General features: G+C 40.9%; 1 protein-coding gene across 1 annotated transcript in view; it reads right to left on the bottom strand.

Moving 5' to 3' along the window:
• Positions 1–26,222, bottom strand: part of SEMA6A (semaphorin 6A) — a 115,443-nt gene that overhangs the window by 8,439 nt on the left and 80,782 nt on the right. Inside the window, exons 15-19 of the mRNA XM_054178247.1 lie at positions 26,083–26,163; positions 24,171–24,229; positions 22,360–22,380; positions 22,176–22,226; positions 15,344–15,508 (exon numbers count right to left, since the gene is read on the bottom strand). Coding sequence (XP_054034222.1) covers positions 15,344–15,508; positions 22,176–22,226; positions 22,360–22,380; positions 24,171–24,229; positions 26,083–26,163 — 377 coding nt within the window. The remainder of the gene's footprint in view (positions 1–15,343; positions 15,509–22,175; positions 22,227–22,359; positions 22,381–24,170; positions 24,230–26,082; positions 26,164–26,222) is intronic.

Consider the following 26,222-nt stretch of genomic DNA (forward strand, 5'->3'; position numbering starts at 1 on the left):
AGAATCATTATGAATGGAAATGCTTATGGGCTTCAGAGTATCTTTTTAAAATACCACTGAATAGGTTTTCAGCATATGTCTCCAGGTGTTAGAACTGTGTTTATGGGCAGTCTCATGCTGTTAAAAGACTATTTCAGCCTGGAAATTCCCTACAGGAATTAGCAAGCTCTGTTCCTCATTTTTTAACCAGGAAAATGAATAAAACCCAATTCAAGTTAATTTAGACTGGACACTCAGATTTGAAGCAATAGCAAATTCAGGAATGACCAAAGTCTAACATGCACTTCTGAGATCTTATCTCACTTTTTTCTTGAAGAAATAATTTCACAGTTTGACACAAACCAACCATGTTATAAACCCAATGTTCTGATGTTTGCAACTGTTTTGTTGAAAACAGTAAGTAAGCTTTTCCCTTTATCTTCCTTCTGGCCGCATGGACATGTTCTGCTGACTCGGTGCAATTCTACCCTGAATCTATATTTCTGGACTCTTGGTGTCACCTACTAGAAAAGAACCAGACCTCAAACATATGTAGTTAAATCTGACAGCAAATGTTTGGTTTTGGTGTTGTTTCCCCCCCACCTTCTCTTGCAGTAAGGTTGCAATGTTGTTTGTAAAGGTCTGCAACTGTTTTGTGTGACTGAGAAGAGTAATCCAATTCCCTGCAGATTTCACCCTAACATCTCTCAAAGCCAGATTCCCAAGCTAGCAATCTGAGACTTTCAGCAAACAAAAAGGGGATGCATGCCCTTGGAGAGATGAATGAGTCTGTTGAAGAAAAAAAATCTTCAGGTACAAGAGGGCTGGTGATCATTGGAGGTGTGAGGAGAAAACATACTTCAGAACTATGAAAAGATCGATATACAATATGACTGAAGTAACATGCAACAAAGCCTTGAAAAGATTCTGAACAATCAGATCAGCCATCATGGCCTCAGTCTGGATTTTCTGGCCCTTAATCAGACCTATTTCAGAAGCAATCCCTCCAGGATAGGTTCATCTCTTGATCTCTAAGGGTGGTTTTATCTCTCCTTTTTAGTGGCCCAAATTATATCACTTCTCTCTACTTTTGATGAATGACTGTCAACAGGATTCCCTATAGAAAACAAGGTAGCTTCGCTCTCAGTGTGAAGATGGAGTTCTTTTTTTTTATGTTTTGTTTTTTTCAAGCTAGACAAACAAGAGAGGTGAGAAAAGAACTCTACTATGTCCATACAAAATAACCCATGAGTCTTTAAATAAAATTTTCAGAACAGATTTCAATGATCTATTTTTAGTTCAGTTACAAGCCTACATCCCAACGTTTTTACATCCCACAGCAGCCACACAAAACCTGCAACATGGCCACACTTTTCTGAAAAGGATTCTTATAGATGGAAAATACAAGATCTGAACCAGCAAATTCATGCTCAGGCAACTCCCACCCCCACTGAAACAAAGCGGAGGCAGACCCAAAAAAGGCTGGAATAGAGCTTTTAAAATTGCATTACCTCTAAGAAGTATCTCTATACATAAATCAGTTTATTAAGCTTGCAGGTATAGAAGATTTGAGGTACACACCGTCCTGGATCTATAATATATGTTGATGGAAGCCACTACAGTCCTGAAGCCAGCCTGGTTTTATTTGCCCCAGTGGCTAGGCTCATGGCCAGCTCTTTCACTAGAAAGTGCTTGACAAACTCTCCCACTGGTAATTGGTATGCACTCGCTAATCATTTTGAACTTTCCTAATTTCAGCACCTCTCATGCTTTCCCAGGGAGCAATGATAGTTTTAGATGCCTCTGTGTTATGGGGAATAAGCAGACTGAGCTGTCCTTTAAAAAAGTAAATCATAGGCATTCACAGCAGTTAAAATGAGATGTATAAAATCCAAATATCAAGGAAAATTAATTCTTTTGTAGCGTGTCTCAGCAGAGGCAAACTTTATGCTGCTTTGCATCTTAAAACACAAGTTTCCTTTAAAGTCTGCTGTATTTCCTCTAATGACGCAAAAAAGCTGAGTGAACATTCTGGGACGTTTCTACTATGCCTGGGATGAGCTTAAACATATCCAGCTGTGCTTTATTAGTTTACTTCAGGGGAATTTTCACAGCTGGGTTAAACCAGGTTTACACATGTTTGGCTGAATACGCATGATTTCAGGGCTCCAGAGAAGTTGTTGTATCCTGGAAAGTGAATCTCTCATCTTCACAGTTCCCATTTCACTGCATGGAGCTCCTCTGATGGCACAGAACAAATGCTGTACTTTTTTTTTTGGTAGTGGTGTTTTTAGTTCCTTCCCTCCCCCCCCGCCCCACTGTGGGCATTATGTATTCTGGGCAGCCCAGTGCCTTTCTGGAAGCACTTTTTATGAACGGTGTCAAGGAAAGAGAAGCTGTCACTGAGAAATTTTGTGGCTTTTCCTCTCCTTTTTTTACAGCCTGTTTTGAACTATGGCCTTTTGGCACAAAAGAGAAAAGTGAAGTTTGCTGAATGTCAACATAAGCAGCTCTGCTTAGCAAACTGAAGCTCAAAGAAGCCTGATTGAAGAATTGGGGTTAAATTTCAAACACTGCATGTGAGATAAAAGCAAAAATTGTTTCCTCATCAGCTCTGAACTTTTATAAAAGAGACCAAAAAACGGAAATGCTAGTTTTCAGTTACTAATGCAACTGACACATCAGAACTGAACTAACGGAGGAGCCACCTATTAGACATCCAAGATGTTTCAATATGAGACCATACCCTATATATCCTGGTCCCTGGAAACAATTATTGAAGTGCTGAACATGTGATCATGCCAACAGTGTTTTAGTAATTCACATAGACTGTATTCCTTAGGGACAGTCCTTCTGGCCACAGCTGGGTTGCTTGTGTATGGGCTGGACCTCATGTTAGGGCTACTCTTACACAAAGCAGGGATAGATGAACCTCCTGTCACTAAAACAGCAGCACTGTACATTTTGTGACAGAAAGCAAACACTATGGATTAACTCTTCATTTTTCCATCTTTCATGAACATTTCAGGTGTAGTCATAGTCTGGACTTGAGAACTAAAAGATGCCCTCAATGATCAGCAAACAAGACAGCTTCTTGTAGAAACATTTGCAGGGCTGGTGCTGTAGGGAAAAAAAACCAGCTTATCAATGTCTGATGCTAGGTGTATAATTTCCCTCTGTACTGCAGTCCTATAGCCTCATCTGCTTTTGAATACATTAAGTGACTAAGGAATTACAACGAGTTTGAAACACTGTCCATAACAGTAAGGATAATTTTACCACTCACTCTTTTTCTGTATGTCACTACTATTACAATATAAATATCAGAAGCCTTCTTTCCTCTCAGCTACATTCAGTTGAATTCACAATAATTTCAGTAAAGCAAGAATGGTTACTCCATCTACATCCCAAGGTAAAAGCATTTCCCTGTTGGACTTTCTGTCTTCATGGTGCTATCTCCCCCCTAACTTCATTTTCTGCCTTCAGTGATGGCTTCTTTTATGCATTTTCCTGTCTGTCCAATTTTTAGTTCTCTGCACTTCATAACCTGATATTTTTTTCATCACCTTCCCAACTTGCATGTACATGTACACTTTGAAATGGTAACTGGTATCATTGATGTCTCCTATCTCTGCGTTTTTTAACGTGCTCAGTGATTACTATGGCCAGTCTGCTTCCCTGGATGAGGTGAACTTGTAGTTTTATCTTGGAGGACATACTTTGGCAAGCAGGTACAGCATGTACCAGCTCCAAGAAAGCTGGCCTGGGGCCAGCCACAATCTAACCACAGCAGTGTGTGTAAACCAGTGTTTTCTCCAAAGCCCATGCAGATACCCTTTTGACTGTTCAGTAGCAGGCCAGGCAGACTTGTCTGTGTACTTGTATACATCTCTCAAACAACACAGTTTCTGCAATACAACAACTTTCCCAGGGTTCCACTCAATTCTGGTACTGGATCAAATCTCTGCTTTCTGGATTTACTTGTAGTATCTATTCACTTTCTCCTCATGCTTTTTCTTTAAGCCAGTTATTTTCCAATGATGCAGGCGAACCAGACAGCTTGCACAGCTAGTTAATCAACATGAAAGCAGGTGCTGTAACAAGGAACCTGACCGGCTATTTTGTATCTGTAGACCAGCTCTCAAGACATGTTTACTGATCTACAGATATATAAACTTTCACAGGATAGGTTAAAGTCTCATTTTTCTCCTAACATTTAGACCCCAAAAAATCTTATCACAATCCCTTTTCTTTCAGTGACATATATTTATTCTCTCTCAGCCTTTCTAAACACAGTGTAGGCGAGACCAAACCTTTCAGAGAAGCACAGCTGATGTTATCAAATTATCTTGCCATGAGGAAGTGGAGATAAACTGTATTGTCTTTCCAGGTCTTGATGCTGAGTATATGGAAGTAGCTGCTGATTCGATATTGGCAATTTAGTTCAGTGAGTGAGAACTGCACAGTGAGATATACAAATCCCCCCGGGTACAGAAAATTAATTGGTCTTATTGGATGAGTGCCTCAGGGCACTGCCTGTAGCTTGGTCATATTTAGACAAAAAGCATATAAAGTGCTTGCAGGACTGCAAGACCTTTTTTAAGACACTGAATGGAGACTTGTGTTTTGTAGAGATAAAGCCGAATGCTATCTGGAAAAAAAGAGCAGTGCTCTTTATGTTTGTTATTATGAGCCACGATTGCCCAAACCTCTCGGCAGGCTCTGTGGTGAATGCAAGAGGTTCTGTGGGGAGAGCAGGCAGAAGAAGGAACAGAGGGCACTCCAGCTCTGCACTCTCCTTTGAGTCTCTGATTGGGACTCATTCAGCAACGAAAACACATGGAGAATTGTTGAATAGTTTGATGGGAGCTGTAAGCTGGTGGCAGGAATTTAATTTCTCCAGTTCTGACCACAAGCTCAAACAAACTACCAATGGCCTTTTCTGTGGGACGTGATAGGACCGCTTCTGCTTCTGCTTCTTGAAAAACAACCAGTGTTTACCCAGCATTATGGCTTCTGTCTCACATGCCTGCTTGCATCCAAAGAGAAACTCGGTACAATTTTCTGATTTGAAGAATAAGGAAATACCTGAAAAATAGGTGCTTTTCAAAAGACTTTCAGAATTACTGTAATGAAGGCTTTGGTGTGCAGCTGTTCAGGACATGTTTCTGTGCACATTGAAATTCCCTGCCTGTTTGTGTTAAGTAATCACAGATATTTAACTCAAGATGTCACAGAATTGTCAGGGTTGGAAAGGACCTCAAAGATCAACTAGTTCCAACCCCCTCTGCCATGAGCAGGGACAACCTCCACTAATCAGGGTGCCCAGAGCCACATCCAGCCTGGCCTTAAAAACCTTCATGGAAGGGGCTTCCACCACCTTCCTGGGCAATCTGTTCCAGTGTCTCATCACCCTCATGGGGAAGAACTTCTTCCTAACATCCAATTTGAATCTCCCCTCCTCTAGCTTGGATGCATTCCCCCTAGTCCTATCACTCCTGACACCCTAAACAGTTTCTCAACAGCTTTCTTGTAGGCCCCCTTCAGATGCTGGAAGGCCACAAAAAGGTCTCCTTGGAGCCTTCTCTTCTCCAGGGTCTCCCAAAACATCCTTCTGTTTCCTTCTCCAAGAACATGATAGTAAGCAACAACAGCTTTGTAAACTTAAAAAATGTGCCTGCTCCCTCCTCTCCCCACCCCCCAGCCTATTTTTTTTTTTTTAAACAGCTGTTCTTTTATTTTCAAGCACAATTGTGGGTAAAATGGGAAGAAGCATGGACAAGATGGCATATTATTGACAGCATGCAGCTGGTGTTACTTTCAATTAAAAGAAGTCTTTGGCATATGAAAGAACTGTCTAGTTTATGTGAAGTTGTGACAATGTTGCTACACCTTCATCTGAGATTTTATTTCACAGAAGATGGCAATCTTTGGTTGCTGGTAGGAGAAATACAGTTTAATATCCAGGGCTAACCACTTAAGTAAACATGGAAGGCTGGAACTGGTCTGGAGGCTATCCACTGGGACCCACTATTTCAGAGTATTACAGGTATTTCCTTCCCAGCCAACACAAAATTGGTGATGAATGTGCTGTTAGCCATTTCCAAATGTTTGCTGCATTGTACAGCTGTGCCAGAAATGCCTCTTAATGCTTCCCAAGCAATTTCTCTACAAACTGCCCCAAGCTCTTGTAATGCCAATGGAGATGTTAGAATCTACTTCAGCAGGGACTGTGACTTACTCTTATCTGCTGTGGCAGGGCTGTCAGACTATCAGCTGGTGGTTGAAGTGGTTATCAGTCACAGCACCAATGTTCAACGTACACAGAGTTGTCTGTGTATTTCATTCCCTAACTGTGACAAGTCTCTTCTGGGTATAAGGGACTGAGGTTTTTGGTTTTTTTTAAACTTACTGCTTGGCCATTAGGAGCTCTTTTCACCTCATGGGGATGTCAGATGCACCTTTTTGTGATTATGATATATTTGGGCTACATGCTTCAAAACTTCTCAATAAAATGTCTTTAAAACTCTTGTTGTTGTTGTTTTTGTAACACGAGAATAACAATGTATTTCCCCCTGTCCTCTTTCTCAGCTACTAGCACAGAAAATCTTAGAACATGTGATTACAATCTAGCAAAAGTCATAGTAACAGTCATCAGATACCAGAGACTATAGTGTCTCACTAAATGACTATTAAACAGCTTTGTTTTACACCTCCCTGAACATACCTGATTAAACTAAGGATATTCACAGAAACAACTACTTTCCAAATGTGACAACACTTGTTATCTGTATTTAATGTTCAATAAAATTAACATGGCAAAATCTAAATTATGCCCTCTCCAGGTTTTACTTTTTCTTAATTAACTACATGCTGTTAATCAGTAAGCACAGCCCATCCTGACATAAAGAATTAAGCTCACCTTTTTTTACAGTCTTAAACAAAACTAAGAAAAAAGGGGAAAGAGTCAGTTAGGATCCTCCCTACATACTGAAAAGGATGCTGATACCATTTACTAAAAGGTTATATACATGTGAAGAATGTAGGTAGTGTTTTGTACTGAGACATTTAATTAAACTGTTCACAGCCCACAGATTATATTAAAAGTGCTCTGAACCAGAACTGTCAATGTTTAGGTCATTGTAAAATTACTACAGGACATCTTACCTATTAATTAATATAATTATTGAAACTAGGCACATCCTGTATGAGAAAAATGAATTATTCAAACATCTTTAATAGCATATTGACATTTTACTTGTACACTGGCATTAACACCAAAAGGTGTTTTAACTGTCTTTCAGCTACAAGATTTTCTGCTCTTAAACTCCTTCGAATTTCAAAGCAGTTCAAGAAATCTCTTACTTAGAGGACTAAGTTGCTCTCCCCATTTGGCAATTTCATAGGCAGCAAAGTCTTCCTATACTCAATATAAAAGCCAGAAAAATTAAAATGGGTGGTCCTTAACACAATGCTGTTTCCAGAGAGAGTAGTGGCCCTGTGGGGGCAGCATGCCCCACAGCAAATTCTCAGCTCTTGACAAATATGCCAGTGCTACAAGGGTCAAACAAGAGCATGAGGCAGACTGTGTTCCTTCACCAAGCTGTCCTCACCGGGTGACTATGGATGAATGCAGCCGGGGATCTAGTCCATTGCACAATAGCTCTAATGCTCTAAACCCTGAGCAGCTGCCTTGACAAATCAGATGTGGCCTCTTTTATTGAAGAAGCAGATCAAGGTCCTGGGGCAATGACAGTTTTTCCCTGTTTTAGTAAGGCAGGCTTCTACCGTTCATTGCAGCTTGGAAATGGATAGCCTGACTCTCAGTCTATGCAGGCGGACAAATACAGGTCAAGGATACCTGCTGTTTCCTGCAGCCACATTTGACAAGCTCTATTTTAAACTTTACTCTTCTTTCATTTGTAGGATCCAGTAATTTGGGGACAGAAAAGCTCTGTTGGCAGTTTTCATAACCAGGGTCTGCACATTGACACAACCTCTTTTATTACTAACAACGTCTTGTTTTGCCTACTAAATAGAAAATTACTTTTGTTTCTAACACTTTCTATTCACATTTTCATTCCTGCTACCTTAATCTGAAATCTGCAGTGAAACATAGAAATATTTTGATTTCTGAAAATTTTAAGTTCATGCCAGTGCTGAAGTACAGGCATTTCTTTAGGCGTGGCACAGGCAGTTGGTATGTGTTGGAATACACCTCCTTCCTTATTTTGGTTTCCTAATCCTTGCCTATCTTTTGCCATGAAAACCATTCCTCTCCTTACACTTTCAGAAGGTTACTAGAGAAAATCTGTGACTAACTGAGCAGGGGCCTTTGTTACATAAGGTTTGAAATTAAGATTTAGTCACAGGGAAGGCAGACTAGACCACCACCCTATATTCTACTACAATCCCTATGTCTGATTAAAATTGGCTTAAGGATGTGACCCTGCCTAGAGACTTTTGTTTCTGTCATCTTTTCTGCATGCCTTGTATCCTGTCTTTTCACTCTTGTTCTCAGAGAAACTTACAAAAACATAATGAAAACAAGTTTAAAGAAAATCCTTTGTCAGAAACATCCTTCCAGCATTCTTCTTTCATCAATTTTATATAAAATTTCCATTTTATTAATTAGCATCTAATTTTCTACTGCCACTGTTTGAACTTGAGGATGCAATCTGAGATGATTAGCTGTCTTTACCCCCAGGAGCAGACAGCTCATACATGCAAGACAGAAGAGAGGAAGGATCAGTGTCATTCCTCTGGACACGTCTGGTGTGTTGCCTTAATCCTGACTGCACAGCCCTTTGGTGCATGTCATAGGACACCAGGGACTCTGGTGTGATGCGGTCATCATCCTTCTGGCATGTTTGCTCGTTATTAGCCCAGTATGGTGACACAGATATCTGTCCATTACAAACTCTGCTGAGAAATTTGGTGCCATTTAACTGCTAACATCGGCTTTCTGGTATTTATCCGATATGGACCTAAAATGGTGCTCCACAGCAGGTGTTTGTGATTAGTCTCTGAGACTAGCTCAGTTCCTAGCTCATTAGAGGAATTCTATGTAAATACAGGAGCGTTTCTCTGTTGGTTTTGTTAGGATTTTTAAAAGATTTTTGATTTTTTTTTTTTGTATTTCACCCAAGCAGCTAGTATACGTCACAAACACAAATAAGCTCCCCTCTAGAAAGAGGTATGTTTACAGTAAGCTGATGCTAATTTACTTAAGAACATTTCAGGGAAAAAAATCTATAGGGCTTTGTTTAGCATGGACTCATCCAACCAACCTCTGTTTAAATCTTGATGGGAAAAGTAAGTAGGCTTTAATCTAGATATGGGTCTATAAAACTTTAAATGGACTAAATCCCATGTCATCTTGTCTTGTGAGGTGAAATCTCTTTGCGAGGCACTACAGCTCCAAGTAACCACACCTCTCACTTCAAATCTCAGCCAAATGCTACAGAATCATAGACAGAATCAGGGCAAACTCCCCACTCCCTTTCTCACAGTGCTCTTCTATTAGACTGTGGGCAAAAGACTTCACACGTATAGTAAATGCAAGGACCTGGGTTTCTTCCATCTTCCTTGTTTCCTCAGCACTTGAAAAGTAACAAACTGCAAAGTATTTGCAATCTGCTTTATGTTCCTATACAAGATGGTTTTGAGATATGGGAAAGAATAGCAATGTTTGTGTTATTTTCTCCCAGGCACACACTCTTCCCAGCCTAGCCAGGACTGACTATGGTGCCGCTCCTTCTCCCATTAGCCTAACACTTTTTTTAGGATGTCAGTTCCTTACAGGAGTGTCAGGGCGATGACACAGATCTCACAGAGAGTATTTGTTTCACCTTGAAAACCCAAGTCCTCCCTCTCAGACCTGCAAACACGGACTCAAAAGATAAGTTTTGACAAATTTTGTGCCACTTTGAATCCTCTTCTGAGTTATTACAAAATATCAGCAAGGTAAAAATAACTTCTCCCTGCTCCCTCTGATAAAAGACACTTTGAATCTTTTAGATCCTTGAACATATTAGCATAAAACAATGTCTTTTGTGCAAAAACATACTCTGCAAATATACTTCCTGGTGCAAAACTCAGGCCTTCCATGATGAACACCAGTTGTTTAATTTATGCAAAAAAGTGTAAGAAGCCTTCCCCCCCCCCCATTTTGTTTCATGTCTTCTTGTAAAGTATCTTGTGAAATCAGCCCTTTACATTCTTTATCACAGCTGTACCTGAAGTTTTGTATAATTCTGTCTCTCTGCAGTAGAATCTGCCTGAACATTTGCAGACTCCTTGGAGTCAAGCATTGTCAGCTCTTGGCAAATCTTTCAAGTATCTATAATCACAGTAAAATTTAGTAACACCGTCACTTATGTACAATATGAAATACATTCTGGAGCTAGGTTTTCAAATGAACAGCCCTTGGATTCCTCAATAGCAGTCCTCAGACTCACTAATAGCACATTCCTCTCCAAACAGAGAAGTTGACTATTCCTAATGATGCCAAATTCTGTATCATAGGAAAAACTGCAGTTATTAATAATCATAATACAGACACTACAGTCTATAGAATAACAAGTGGTATCAGAGACTGTAACTGCAGGACCATCCTTGACACCCAAATACACCAGCAACTCTAAACTCTGTAAAGTGTGCCCATAACACCATTTAACCATTGTTAGAGAGCATTTAACCATTGTTACAAGGATATTGACAAAAGGCTTCTAAAGGAAAAGAGATACCACCTCATAATCTTCACTTAATGCTGACACAAGTAAGAATACAAACGTTAAGCCTGCTAACAGCAACACTACACTTTCATCATTCAGTGCTCAGCTCAGCCATGTCCATCTGAACACTGCAAAGAAGAATGTATCAGAACCATCAAACTGTAGTCTGAATTTGCAACCAGTTTGTCAAAATCATGATTAAAAGGCAGACTCCTGGCATTTGGGGGGCATGTGAGAACATTAAGTAATTGGTTGCATTTGCACTAATGAACCCAGGACTTGAAATGCACAAGGCATTTCTGAAGGGAGGCAGGAAGGACAGAAGGCAGCAGAGAAGGGCAGCAGGGTAATGAGGGGCAAGGACAGCTACTCCTGAAGAAAATCACTTTGTTTTCTTCGTGCAGGCCTCTCTATGAGCCATACATGTCTACTCCCCACTTCGTTAGTAGGATGACTACAGAGAGACATAGCGCTATGCCACTACTGGGGTGTGGAGGGTAAAGCCTTGGAGTGCTCCACAGGAGGAGGTTCACCACTGTGGAGGGAGGGGGACCAAGTACAATGGCAGCAGGGGAGAAGGTTAGATGGTGAGGTTAGGAAAACTGTTTCAACAAAGGTGAGAAACACAGAAATTAACACTAAAACACAGTAAGAAAGAAAACAAAACATAAATAAACTCTAGAACATGGGGTTTTCTTTCTTTTTTTCTCTTTTTTTTTGGGGGTGGGGGGGAAGAGGTGGAAGAGGGGTGCAGTTTGCCCAATCAGAGCTGATATTTTCTTTAATTTATTCTGCAACAGGAAGGGCTGATTCCTTCATGGCCAAAATGAAAATGCCAGTGGGATGGCAACACATAGTTCCCACTCTATGGGTTGCACTACACATTTTCATCTTGGCAAGAAATGTGATGCAGCTCAGAAACAACAATTCCAGAGTATATTTAGCTACTAAAGCTGTGGCACACAAATGTCACATTCCCATGAGTCAACTCTTTTAAAGAACCCCCTCTTCACACCCCCACAGATATTCCCCAAGATGCCTGCATTGAATTAAAAGTGAAGCATATGGATGGATGTGACATCATCGCAGCACCCATGTTACAGAAAAGAAAGCAGCAAGTGGATTCTGTACAATTAAGTACAATCAGTAAGAAGCCATTTGTGAGCACAGGAAAAGAAAGAAAACACTGTCTAAGGGATATGACAACCAAACAAAGAATAACACAAAGCACCTTGCAAAACAAAGAGAAAATACTGAAATATTTTTTTTCTTTGTGAATGTGTGAAAGTAAAAGAAATCACAGCAAAAGTGAAAAACAAAACCTTGATAAAAGGATAGTAAACATAACATTTTCTGATTTAATTTTGTGTAAAACCCCTTTCCTTTGCCCTTTTAAAACAATAGGTCAATAGCAATTTTAGACTGGGCAAGGTAAGGAGTAACAACACACAAGTAGATGGTAATGGTAAACAACCATGCGGTCACCTCTGCCACCATTGTTTTGATTGTGTGTAGACTGCTTCCAGCTTTGTCAATATTCATAATTAGGCACCAAAGAATGCATGATATTTAAATGACCCTGTCAAGTGCTAATAAGGCTCTTTGGTAGCTCTCCTTCCCTGAGGAGGGAACTATTGAATGTAAAGCCACCTCATCAGTTAGTGAATTGAAGCACAAATGATTAGAATCCAACGGCTATACATTTATTAATATTTTCGCTGCATGCTCTTCTGAAAGCTGCAACTGGCATACAAGATGCTTTTAAGAGCTTCCTTTCCATCTATTAAGCACTGCTTCACAAAAGATTTGTGAAGTAGGAACCCACACATAACAAATAGTGTCATTAAAATGCATACATGTCTCCACATTCCTCTGGGTATGTGGAGGGCCAGATACTCCACTATTGGTGGTTTCTGACACCATTCTCCTGTCTGACTCCAGCAGAAGAGATGGGTTCAAGGATCTCTTCCTTTTCTCTTTTCTTCCATGTGAAAGAAAGACACCACTCACTTTCAGAAGAGGTAACACTGTATTTTGTAAGAAATGTCCTCTTATCTCAAACATTTTGCGTACCAGGTGTTACTAACAGACTGCATAGAAAGAAAGCCTTATTTTTTTCAGCTGTCAGCATTACCGTGATTTATTGCTGAGAGCAAAAAGGAGTGCTAGGTAAATCACATGCCATCTTTCAAAGGGCATGCAGGTTTATCTGTCTTTCCTCATCTACAAATGTGATACCAAGAAATCACTTCTTCTGAATTGCCCTTCTATAGCTGAAGAGTAAGGGCTGAGGAATTAAAAAAATGGGGATGGTATCTCAAACTAAGCTTAAGTAGGAATTAGGAATCTCAGCTTTCTTCTCCAGCACCTGGCCTTAAAAGCCCCATCCCTGGAGGTTTTTAAGGCCAGGCTGGATGTGGCTCTGAGCAAACTGATCTAGTGTGAGGTGTCCCTGCCATGGCAGGAGGGTTGGATCTAGATGATCCTTGAGGACCCTTTCAATCCTAACATTCTATGATTCTACGATTCAGTCCCTTGGACCCTAAGTTACAGTTTCGAGTCTGAGTATTGCAGCTGCCTGAAATTCTTCCTCTGTTGAAGCTCAGCAGCCCACAGGTCTGCAAGGTGCCTAACTCACGTGTAACACTTACAGGGTTCTAGAAGTTCACGTTTTCCCCTCTAAATTTTCAGGTGTTTGTCTGAAAGATCAAGCTCTGAAAAAAATTGTTCAAACAGGGGCCACTTTAAAAACCAATCTGAAGGAAGGGTTGCAAATTGCAGTTTCTCCCATTTTTGTAAGAAAAAATTGTTGTGAGGTGGGAGACAAGTTTGCGTTCCCTATCTGAGAGGGTTCAAATCTTCATATTCCATTTCCTGCCAAGGAAACTAGATTAATGTTTGCCATCCATACCAGGAAATTTTACTGCATTTTCTGTCTAATTTGACTGGCCTCCCTCAGCTGGAAAAGCACTTCAGGCTTTGTCCTCTGCTTCACCAGCTAGGTGACAGCCATTGCCTTCATGGCTAGGAACCTTGGAGGCTCTTTGAGGTCAATCCCAGGGAGTTCACTGAGAAATCCAGGATATCCCAGGACCGTGGGAGGCACTGGGTGTCTGGGGCTGTTGTGAATAACAGGCATTGAGTTCACAGATCAGGTCCAGATTGCCGTCAGCTGTTTGTGCAGCTCTGCTGAAGACTGTTCTGCAATGTTAATGTGCTCATCACCCCCTGCTGAAAGTCTCCACAGCAATGCAGAAAATTCAAGATTCACTGGGTCAGATGTAGGGGAAGGAATATGATTTAGTAACCTACTAGTTTGGGCAAACAATGCAATGCAGCAAGTCTGGCACACCAGTATCTTCTCTAGGAACAGCTGATGCTTTTGTCTAATGAGTTTTTCATGTAAAATGCATGAACAATAGAGACTGGAATCCACATTTCAATTAATATTTTAAGTGTTTTATATCAAGTATTCATAGCAGAAAGGACTGAAGCTCATGTGTGTTCTTGCCCATGGTGAGCTCCCTAACCACTCAGCAAGTGAGTTTTGCTCATACCCATCCCCCTTCTGGCCCACTGAGTACTTAATTAGTCCATACAGAGTGAAACATCTCCAATAGAGAAGAGATTGAAAGAAGTGATCCAAGAACACCCTGGAGAAGAATAAGGACTCAGATCTCTCTAGGCAGTAGAGCTATTTGAACATAGGTCTCCTAAATACAAAGGAACCATTTTAACCTCTTTGAGAGACAGATTAAAAGGAGCTGAGAGAACGATAGAGAACCAAGATGGAATGTGGAGGCACAACCATCTTTACACAGGAGAAGAGCTGTTGCTTCTCTGAGCACATTCAAGTGCCAAATATAGGCAATTCTCTACCTCATTCTCTACACATATAGCAAAAGGGGGACTGGAGAGCCAAGGACAGGGGTGTTACTTGTATTAAAGCAATGTGTGCTTCAGCGCTGGACTGAACACTGTGATACCACACCTAGACCCCAATCTTCTGGTGCTTTAAAAATGCACCCACCACTAGTCACCTCCACGTCTTTTTAAAATACACTAATGGTCTCTTCAGCCCCAGCTCTAAAAGGTGGTATCTGATGCTTAGGTCTCACTGAAGGCAGCAGGACTTAGGGCCCAGTGGCTAGGACTACTATCAGTTTTTCTTCAGCAGTTAAACTGGAGCAGACCTTCAGTACCTTTGCTGTTGAGAGATGGAAATAATGTGAAATAGCTGAGACTTGCTGTGCTGGGAATTCAGACAAAAAGGCAATAAAAAAGTGCACCCTTAAGAACAATGGGAAGCCATGGATCTCCCTCTGTCAGAAAAGAGGGCAGATCAAGTTTAAAGACGGCTAAATCCCCACTGTTTCCCCTCTTCCCGTACACATGCACAACACACACTGCAAAGGCACACACTCTGTTTGTTTTGTGTGGTTTCCTCAGGCAGTGAATTATCTAGGACTGAGTCTGAGGTTGGCTGTTTAGTTTCAGGCTTTACGATAAGCTTTTAATTATAGCACAGGAGTTTCATTACATGTTACTCCGAGCCAGCTGGAAGCAGTTACACTGGAGTCCTCCCCTCCCTCCCTCCTCACCACAGGACGTCATTTCCAAGGCCTTACCCTTCTTGTCTTGATGATTATGGGATGAAACTGCCACATATGGATCTGTATTTTCAGATGAACCAAGCGGATCCTTCCAATCCAGCATGCGTCCCCTAGCATCATAACCCTGTCGAGCGCGAGAGTCAGAAGTGGTGGTGCTTGGGACTAGGGAACTGGAGTGTCCTGTTTACATTATAAATACAGGTAGGGAAGATAAGTCTCATTAGTCACTTACCACACTACCTCTCCATGCTAAGGAATGGACACACTGCTTTGCTTCCGTAGAGGTGAACACCTTGTTTTAGGCTGAGCAATGTTTCAAAAGTCCTTCAAAGCATGGCCTCAGGGAAACGGGATTTGAACCTTCCAGATCAGAGCCTTAAGAGGTGCACACATGCCTCAGGCTGCTGCTGAGCTGGTGATTGTGTGCTTTTACTCAATAAAATTAAATGCATGTGGAAGAGGGTGAGCACACTTAGAATCTAAGTCAAGCATCCTTCAGTTGGATTCAATATGTATGCCTGACTGATAGTGAAGTGTTAGTCCATGCTGCCTGGTACTGGCTTAGTTAAAGAGGACTTTTAGAAACAATTTTAAACAGAACAGCTTCTAATATGGCCAAAACTGATGGTGAATGCCAGAGGACCTACAAAATGGCTATATCAATGGCTTTCTCCCCTATGCCCCCAGGGGACAGCCCAGCACTGGTGTGCTCACAGTGCAGCATTGCCCTCTGGATGAGAAATGTGCAGGGGCTGTTAGCTGCTCACACCCTCTTGCGCTCTTGCTCTCAGTCTTGTCTGAGCTGATGGTCCAAAATGGCTCTGGGATAAGCATGAAACTGCATGTCATTTCTGCTCAAAGTCACAGTAAAGACAATGCCTTATGACATGGATCTGTCCAAGAACCTGTGATTCCAGCAGCTACAGGACAGAGGTCTCACATGCCTCTTTTTTTCCATTACAAGTACTCTAGATATTTTTTTCATTGTCCTGAATAAGGCTGATGATATCCTTTTCTATCTATCAAACACACCGCAACAAACAGCACATTCACAAGACATGCCCTGCTGTAATTACTGCACTGAAGGATGGCCTAGAGTTTTCCCAGTGGCTTAGGGTTTTCTGTCTTTGCTTGGGAGGGGACACTGAAATTCAATCCATACCACAATATTTTGACTATGTCTGAAATTCCCTTGTGTCCCATGGACCAAAGTGAATTATTCTCATCACGACTTAGGAAGCTCTGGGCCTGGTTAATTTAGTGTGGTGTAACTATATTTTCCCTTACCTACTTTCCTGAAAGAGTCTATCAAAAGAGGGTTTTTTGAAACATGCTCAAACACAAACTAATGAAATTGGATTATTCACAGAGAGAGTGGCAGATAACACTTTCTCTTCAGATAACACCAGACAGACTGACAGCAGCTCTCTTTTCTCCTGCCTCCTTTTTAACAGCCCAGAGAATTAATTTTCCTTCCTTAGATGTGAGTCTGCCTTGGAGAGGAGTCCAATCACCAGGCTACAGACTGCCCTAGCAGAGACCCTTTCTCCCTGCTCCTTCCCTTGATGTTGTTTCACTGCTCACAAAAATAATTTGAGACTTACTGCTGCAGAGATAAAGAAACACAAGGTGCCCAAATTTAAAGTCTTAAGGAGAAGACACAGAGCTGGGCAGGTAGAGACTACGCTTCTGTAGTTAATTTTAAACAGCCACTGGATAAGCATAAAGCTTTCAGAAGCTGCATCTCAGAAAGGCTCCTTTATATGGCTTTCAAAGCCATTCAGGCCCGGCTCTCAGAAACACACAGAGAGATGATGAACCTAGGTCCCACAATTCCATTCCAGTAATCAAAAATCTATATGTTAGCCACCAATGCTCCCAAGCTTTGTGGTGCACCCATGTAATTTGTTTTATACAGTCCTTTCACCAGCTTTATAGGACTGAACTACCGATGAAGTCAGTAAAAATGTGGCAACTTCTGTTAAGATGCTGCTATGATTTAAAGAAGTCCTGCTGAATATTAATGGTCTTAAAGGAAGAATATGTCTGTGCTCCTCTGTATATTTTCAAGGAGCTCTTTTGATTTACTACACAGGATTATATATGGCAGTACTTTGTTCTGTATTTTGCATAGGACATAGAGGCAGCTACTATAACTGGTACACTTAGCAGGGAAAATTGGTCAAATTCACAGTGTTCTCAACAGAAACCCAACCTTCAGTTGCTACAACTAATCATTAACACAATTTATCTCTGTACCTCAGGATGAAAGCTTATAATGACAAGGGCACTGAATTATTCTTTTCCTTTCATGACAGGAAGTGTGGTTTCTCCCAGCCATCTTTCTTTAACACAGTGAATTAGAGACCATATTTTGTTGAAGGCAGAGCTTTTAATGTTGCTCAAATAGAAAGGAGAAGCCAAAAATTAACCACTACTAAAAGGTTTCCATAAGCCACAGCATTTCTGGGAGTACTGGTAACACAGTTAGATCGATTATGGACTCTGACCCAAATGTGCTGCTTGCTCCACAGCAATCCTCTGGAAGGGCTGCTTGCTTCCAAAAGGACAGGTAGAGGTCCAGCAACTGAAAACACGTGCCCTTTTGAAGCAAGAACACACTGGAGCGTGAAAGCATTCACCCCAACACCATTTTACGCTTGTCAACTCCTGTGCTCATTCCCAAGAAGTAAGAGAAATAATGGGACAGAGAACAGGACAGAAAATGGAAATTATGAGATTTCCATGTCTTCTTTTCCCTAAGGACTAAACCAAATGTGCCAGCATTCACAGGCTTCAATCTCCACGTTAACACCCCATTCTGCAACCACAATAACATGTACAATATTTGATCAGCCGACAAATAGTGCTGCACTCAACACCAGAAAGCAATTAGTCAAAGCTTGATAAGGAGGTAAAAAAGAAGAAAATCTTGCCAAGTAGCAATCACAATTTTACGTCTGTTTTTTGACATGCATTTATATGCCTATATTACTGTTCAGACACTTGCACACTTCAGGCTTGCCTAAAGTGAAAATTCTAGGAAAAACCCATAAGCACAGTTAAAGAAAAACAGCTCTTAATACAGTAATCTAGAGAAAACATATGCCTAAGAGACACATTTCTGGAGGCGGGGGGGAGGGAGAGGCAGGGGAAGAGTTAATAAAAGGGATTTCCTAAACCATGCACTACAAATACATAGAGAACTTCGTAATGGAAAACTAAGGCTTTGTGAAGATACTAACATGTACCAGATGCTAACTAGGTAGTGAAGGGTTTCACACAAATGTGAGGTATCAGTTGATTCACTCTGTTACTAATGCGTTAGTCTAATACACGCTAAGAAACAACCTTCCACACCTAACTGAGATAAATTTTCTTTCATTTGATTTTGAGGAAGAAGGGTAGGAGCAGATTAGACCTTAACAGCCTGTTCCATTTGTGTTAGAGCTCTGTTCTGCAGACACTTAGTACTGGGCAGTGGCTGCTCCTGTAAGCACTACCACTGCAACTGGTAAGCTCCTGAGCAGCCAGTCCCACTGGGTTATTTTCACCACTGAGCGGAGTGGCACAACAAATGTATGAGCTAGTTAAGCTTCTCTCATAAACAGAGAAAAGACTGAAGCTGCAGGCAACCCAGTCCTGGCCCTCTCACACACAACCACCTTAAAACCTTTACAACAAACTCTGTAGTTTACAACCTGTAGTAGGCTTTATTTTTCCATCATACCATTTTTACCACTCTTGACTGTTCAAATAGGCTTCACTGCAATTTAAAGAGGCTTTAGCATATCTGACATGTAACTAGTACATCTATGTTAATATTGGTTAATGCCTAAACATCTAAAAAACCAATTCTGCCTTTGTTTTAAAACAAACCATAAGGAAAACTGTAGACATAGTGCTTTTCAAACTTCTTTGTTTAAAGCAAACATGCAAAAATCAAAATAGGCACACTTTAAAAAAATCTGTTCTACACACTTTCATTATTTGCAAAAACTTTGCATTTGGAGTGCTGTAATCAAGTAACAGAAGGAGAGTAAAAGCACTTAAGTGTCTACAGGCATGGATAATGATTCAGAAGGGCTGCACTTCTGTAACTATAGCTCGTTCTGAAGTGCACTTGTAGAATATAAGGAGTTTTTTCAGGTTTAAAACAAAGACAGGGATTCAATACGTATTTGATAGTTGCTCTAATATGCACAAGTCATTAGGATCTTAGAGGTTAAGATGTCTGCACACTATCCTATTAACAACTACAGCAACCTAATTAGACAATTAGAGAGAAAGGCTTAAATCAATACTACAGAAGGAGAAAGGACTATGGCTAGGGGGTAAAACAAGGGCCCAATTCACTAAGAATTGATGTTTCCAAAGGTAATTGAAGCTGCTTACAATTTTGCAGAGGAATCCAGCCTGATCTCCTTGTTTGAATATATAATTTTTGCATCATTTCTTTCTGACCTTCAGCCTGGTATCTTCCTGGGTATCAAAAGGGATGCACCTGAAGAGTTATCTGTGTGGACTCTGCACTTTACTTGTTTACAATGAATCACATGAGACTGCCCCAGAAAATGGAGTCAGGAGGAGGCTGATGCCAAGGACACAAAGATTAAGGGCTTGGTTCTCCTTTCAGTCATGATGCTGCAGATTGGCAATAAGTCTGTTGAAAGCGAGCTGATTTATAGTGCCGTAAATCAAGGGAATCATGCTTTAAGAATCCTTTTGCAACTGGAGTTTCAGCAGTCATGACACTTAGCATACTCAAGCATGTTTACTAAGGCTGGTTTACTGTCTCATGCCAGTTTTTTACACTCATTATGTGGAAGATAATAGGGGTGACTAGCACATTTACTTTCATATTTTCCCATAGTAGGTGAAAAGACTGACTGTAATAATACTAGAATCGGTATTTTAACTAAACCCATAAAAGTTAGTTAAGCTACCTTGCCTAGAGGCCACATCATTGGGATGTACCTGAAGAGAGCCAATGAAATCATCTGCTCAAGACAGGGCATGAATGGGAACCAATGTTAATTTTGGGTCAGCATTTCTCCATTGCGTCTGTCTGCAGGGTCCTATTTCAAGAACTGGGTTACTTTTATGGAGTCTATTATTGGCCTTGACATGCCGGGACAGTAAAATGGACTCCCTTTTGTTACTTGGACTCCCTGGAACTGCAGCTTTTTTTCACTCTGCAGGTTTTTTTTCACTCTGTTGCTCACTTGAATCACCTCACTGTTTCCTGGACAGATTAAAACATCAACTTTTGCTAAAGTACTAATATGGTAGCTACCAGGATCCAGAACTACAGCCCCACAGCTATAACTGTGCAGCCTACAGATGCACTTAGCAGCAGGAATCCTAGAACATTTCTGGCACATCAGCACTATACATTCAGCATTATGGATTTTATTCTTACTGTTCTTTAACTACTGATCTGTGCATTGGAAATATAACCAATTTTCAAATGAATGAAAGTACAAGCCGTATATGCAGATGAAACTTTGAGTCTTCCATACATTATGAAGTCTCAACTTGCCTTTGATTTTGTACATTCCCTTCAATGGTTTTCATTATCATACTTTCAAACAAGTTCCACCTGCACATTTTCCATTTCATGGTAATAAACAACATGGGGAATTTACCCTTTTTTACAATTTTTACAAATGTTGAACAGGTTTACTGTGCCTCCAGTTGTTTATATTCTGCTGTAGTGAACTGTCACTGGTTCTCTTCTGTACCTACATATTTTGCGGGCATGAGATGAAAGGATCAGTTAAATGCTCATCTCAGCTGCTCACCAACCTACTCCTGCCACATTCAGCCAAACATAACAGTGAATTTGCCCTAGCTCTGATTAGCTGCTAGTCTTGTACAGCCTGAAAGAAACTTCACAAGCAAGCTCCCATCCCATGTGGAAATTCGCTGTTGACTTCACTGAGAGTAATATAACATATCCCCTTAGCTTTTGAGTACTTGTCTTTGTTTAGGATGTCCATAAAGAGAAACAATTGCAATATAAGCCTAAGTTTGATTTTAAAGTGATTATTTATCCTGCAATAATTCCTCATGAAGTCATTTATTCTGCCTCCAACTACCAGCATAATCCACTTCCAAATATACGGAACAAAGTGGTGAAAAGTACTGTGAGCACAGACTAACAGCTGCCTCATGGGAAACTGCTACTCGATACTTGCAGAAATGATCCTCTTCAGCTCAGGTCATTTAATTTGCTTTGTGAATCCCTTCTTTTCAACAGCCCAGGCATTAAGATACGGCAAGAATGAGCAATGTAAATGACTCATCCTAGAACTGATGGAACCTTCAGGAATCGAGGCATAACCTAGTCTCAACTCACATTAGGAACAGGTTTATTTTCCTTAAAAGAGATTTTTCTGTAACCCAGGAACGGTCCTTTGTCTAACGTATCTCTTACTGTCTGCTGTAGCAGTCATGACACCAGCCTGGACAACTCAGAAGCGGAATGTGAGCTGCTGTCTTGTTTTTCCTGGCGAATCAATAAGATGCATCACTGTGCCCAAGTGTTCCTTTGTTTGATGGTTCAGATGAAGCATGCTTTTAATTATGCCTGCTAGCATACCATATCTGACTTTAATTCAAAGGAGAGAGTTTTGAGGGAGGACTAGAAAAGAGGAATTGAAAATCAAGAGGTATGACTTAATCCTAGTTGTGATTAGTGAATCAGGCCCTCAAAACCAAGACAAAGCAAGTGAAAAAGTGTAACAACTATTTGAGTACAAGAACCAACTAACAGGTTAGTGAGTACAATTACTAACTAACACAAGGATCTGGAGAGAATGTTTAAAAACACCCACGAACTGACCATACACTGTGTCGTAAGACATTTCGTGATCAGGTGAAGCAGTTGAAATGTCTATGAACAAAATAAATTGGGAAGAAATATTAAATAAAACAGAAGTATGAAAAATACTTAAAAGTCTAGTGAAAAGTGATTCCTCCAAAATAGATCTGCTGCCAGTAAACAATGAAACTAAGAACTTCCTTACCATTCAGGGCTACGAAGGAATCTGAAAGAAAAATAACAGGGGAAAAGTCATTATTTCTCTCTCTTTTTTTTTTTTTTTCTTTTCAATAGTTTGCTGCTAGCAACATTTTAGGCTTCAACTGATAATTTATATGTATGTGATTACTGCCCTAAGGACCCAGCCAAAACTACTATTCAGACATACCCAAAACCGATGTATGTCTTTGTAAGCGTTCATGACCAGCCCTGTATAAGGGATACCAAGTGGAAATGTCAGTGTTCTTCCTGCCAAATCCAAATCTAAAGCAAGGCACTACAAGTGATGCAGCCAGCAACATGAGCCAATGAAGACAAAACTTAAATGAACTAAGACCATAGGCAGTATTAAGATCAGTTGGGAGAGCAGGGAATGAAATCTACCCCTGTGCAATGTCAAGGTTCAATGCATCATTCGAGGCTGAAGAGGGATTTAAGCAGAGGTACTGGCTTTGTTGTTCTCCCCACAGGAGCAGAACTCTCTCCATGAGCACAGTGTGCTGTTTCTGAGTAATTTCCTACCCTTCTTTTATATTTAACTGATATCTGGTACACTCCATGCCTGTCTAACCCATTTGCCCGAGGAGAGCAGAACTGGCTGAAAAGGGCAAAGTTGCACCAACTGGGAACTGACCTGATTTTGGTGCTAACCCATTTTACAGGAAGCACAATCTTAGAGGCAGAGTACACAACCCTATCTCAGGGCAGAGGTAGGAATGTGTAGCTGAGAAGAGGTACATGTAGAGCCTGAAATAATCCTTGTACTCCCTCAAGCACAGTGACCACAATAATAGATGGCACTTGAACAAGGATGCACAAGGCATGAGAATGCTCTGGCTTTCTCCAGAGCAGCTGGTCTGCACTGTATCCCACAGCACACTCTAGTGCTCCATTATTTTGCTCTGTATTCCAAAAGTAATGACTTTTACCTTACATTACTTCATCAGCTGCAGCAGTTTTACTGCATCTACAACCATCAGAGCAAACTGCACCAAAATTAATGCGATTCTTGATTGAAAAATAAATAATATTTGGGGCTTAGAATTAAACCGACCTTGTCAAGACTATTTGGAATGATAGCTGTCCTAAACACAGACGTTGGGTGTTCCTGAAGGCTCAGGAATCAGCATGCAAGGTTTCTCTGCATACAGTGCAAGCCGTGCAATTTTAAGCACCTCAGTGCAACATGTAAATGCTTAAAGACTGTATTTAAGCTTTTAACTCATGCTGTCAGTACATAAGGTTTACTATTAAAATGTCTTAGGCACAGTCAGTAGCGTCTGACCCTTAATAACACTATGATGTCCAGCCTGTGCGTAAAATCCAATGCGATTTACAAACTATGTAGTGCCCACTTCTTGATCTGGAGCCAAAGCTATATTTCACTCTCTCTCTCTCTCTCCTGCATGTGAGTGTAGTCCAAGTCATAATTTACAGCAAGAAAACAAGCCACTTCTGCGTATTTACATAAACAACCCAGTCACTCTGGCTGACAAAGACAATGAACACCCAATTCATGATATCATTCCTATAGTCAGTATCTTCCAGAACTGAGATTTTTCTTAATACATAATGGCTTTGAAGTCTGTTGTTAGTATAAATCACACCAGCTGGGCTATTTTCTTTAAATACATTTAAACAATTGTTCCTGTGCTGAGCCTGCATCATTAGCCAGCACTTGCTGTCCCTGTTGTGGCTTACATTGTCACAAAAGAAAGCCTGACAGGTAATGGTGATTTGAGGCACTCAGAAGGATGCTGTGACACATAGTAAATAGAGGGTAAAAGCTTTGCTTACTTTGGCAGTCACCCAGGCCATCTGTATTGCCATGTTCTACGTCCTGTTCAAATGCCAGTCTAAATAATAGAAAGAAACAAAACAGTATGAATAACAACAGTCACTACCAGAAAGAAATTATCACAACTGAAATAAAGCCCTGCTATAAAATTGGCTGTTTCTCTGGAACTTCCACACAAGGACTAAAAAATTGCAACACAGATATTTGAGCTATTTGTCATTGCTTAATGGTTTCTGATAATGCTGCTTTTTTTTTTTTTTTTCCACTCCACTACATGCCTTACTGTCAGGGGAGGCAAACAGCTCTGTATTTTCTGAACTGTTAAATCTATAATATATATTATCAGAAGCAGTTATAATCCTGCCTTAACGTGTCCATTTAGTAGTCAAGGTGCACCAACACTTGGACATGAGAAGGAAGATGACCTTTTGGGAAGGTACTGCACAGAGCAAAGACAATCTGCATTTCAGCAATCCTTTAGGTACTTGTCCTGCATGAGGCTGAGAGGTGTAAGATCTAGTCCACAGAAGTCATTCTACTGAACTGAAAGGGCTACACTGAGAAACACAGGCTTTTCTAGTTGAGATGCCTAATTTACACTTCTAATCTCTGCCTGTGGTTTTGGATAACTAGTGAAGCTGTTGTTCCAACTTCCTGTGTAGTCAAAGGCGAATGACAACAGCCTTGGAAAACCTCCAACTCAGACTTTGCCTACATTAGTTAGGATCCTGCCCTTGGGGCATAATTGCCCTTATTCCCAATTCCACGTTCTTAAAACTACTGCTTAACTGCCACCTATTCCAGCAGGGCAGCTAAGATCTTTGCCTCCTGCTGGCTGGTTTAGAAGTTCAACAGACATCTTCATAGCTGATCTGGATCCCCATCCCAGGTGGATAGAGAGTGCTCTGCCTCTGGCTTGCTCTGCTGTCTGCCTCAATGGACTGATTGATAGACACAGGAGCTGCTTTGAAGAGAAAGGTAGAGAAGTCCCCTACAAGTTGCCATGGAAGTTTTAAAAGACTCAAGAAGTATGGGAATGCTGAGAAAACCTGGTAAGATCACAGGTGTACTTTATCACTATGGTACCAAACTCCCATTCAGGTAAGGTCCACACTCTCAGTAAAGCATATCCATACAGATGTAGATACAACATCCCCAGTGGACAAAATAGTTTGACTGAAATATCAAATTAAACAAGATGCAAGCACAGGGTGGGTAACTTATTCACTGTGTACCAAAGACCTGTACCAAAGTACTACACTTCCACTACTATCTTGAGGAAGTATATCTGTAACTCAAAATGGGCAAACATGAGGTGTGTCAGATGTGGTGAAGAATTGAGAGCTCTGAAGTGGGTCTGCTCACCACAAGGAGGCTTTCTTAATCACATTTAAACAAACCTTCACAGACTTCCATAATTATAAAATAATTAAATTGTACTGTTAAGCAAGGAGAGATCCAGCACTTCTCTGAATCTGCTTTAAGCTCTTACTGTACTCTGTGATTCCTCTTAGTAATGCACAGTAAATTAGAAGGACTGGTTTTGTTTTTGGTGGACAAATTGCTTCAGTAATTTAATTTGGATTCTATTGCCTCTTTAATCAGCTGTGATGGCTCCAGTGTGGGCTGGTCCAGACATACCCCTTCAGTTCCCTCCTTTCAATAACATGCAGGCCTTAGTACAGCTCTTTCATTTGCTTCTTCCTCCTCTTTCAGTGGTTACCAATCAGCTGAGAGTTCACGTCAAAAAAATTTGTGAGACATTTCAGAGGTGAATGCAAATAAGATAGGAACAAACACTTCCCACATTTTTCCTTCCCTAAGAGTCCCATGTTTCAAATAGCTCTGCTCAAGACCGCCTGGCGCCACCAGCAGAGCTTCACAGCCCGTTCACCCAGAGCCTTTACTCACTTAGAGCCAAGGACCAGCTGTGTGCACACCCCGCTCTCCTTCACCCATCCGCAGTAGGGGTCTCTGGATGCTATGCAGGCCCTTGAGAAAGAAGAGCACAAGGTGGCATTCATGAGCACTTCCAATTTCCCCATGCCCAG

Source organism: Dryobates pubescens, chromosome Z (genome assembly GCF_014839835.1).
Source record: "Dryobates pubescens isolate bDryPub1 chromosome Z, bDryPub1.pri, whole genome shotgun sequence".
Lineage (NCBI taxonomy): Eukaryota > Metazoa > Chordata > Aves > Piciformes > Picidae > Dryobates > Dryobates pubescens.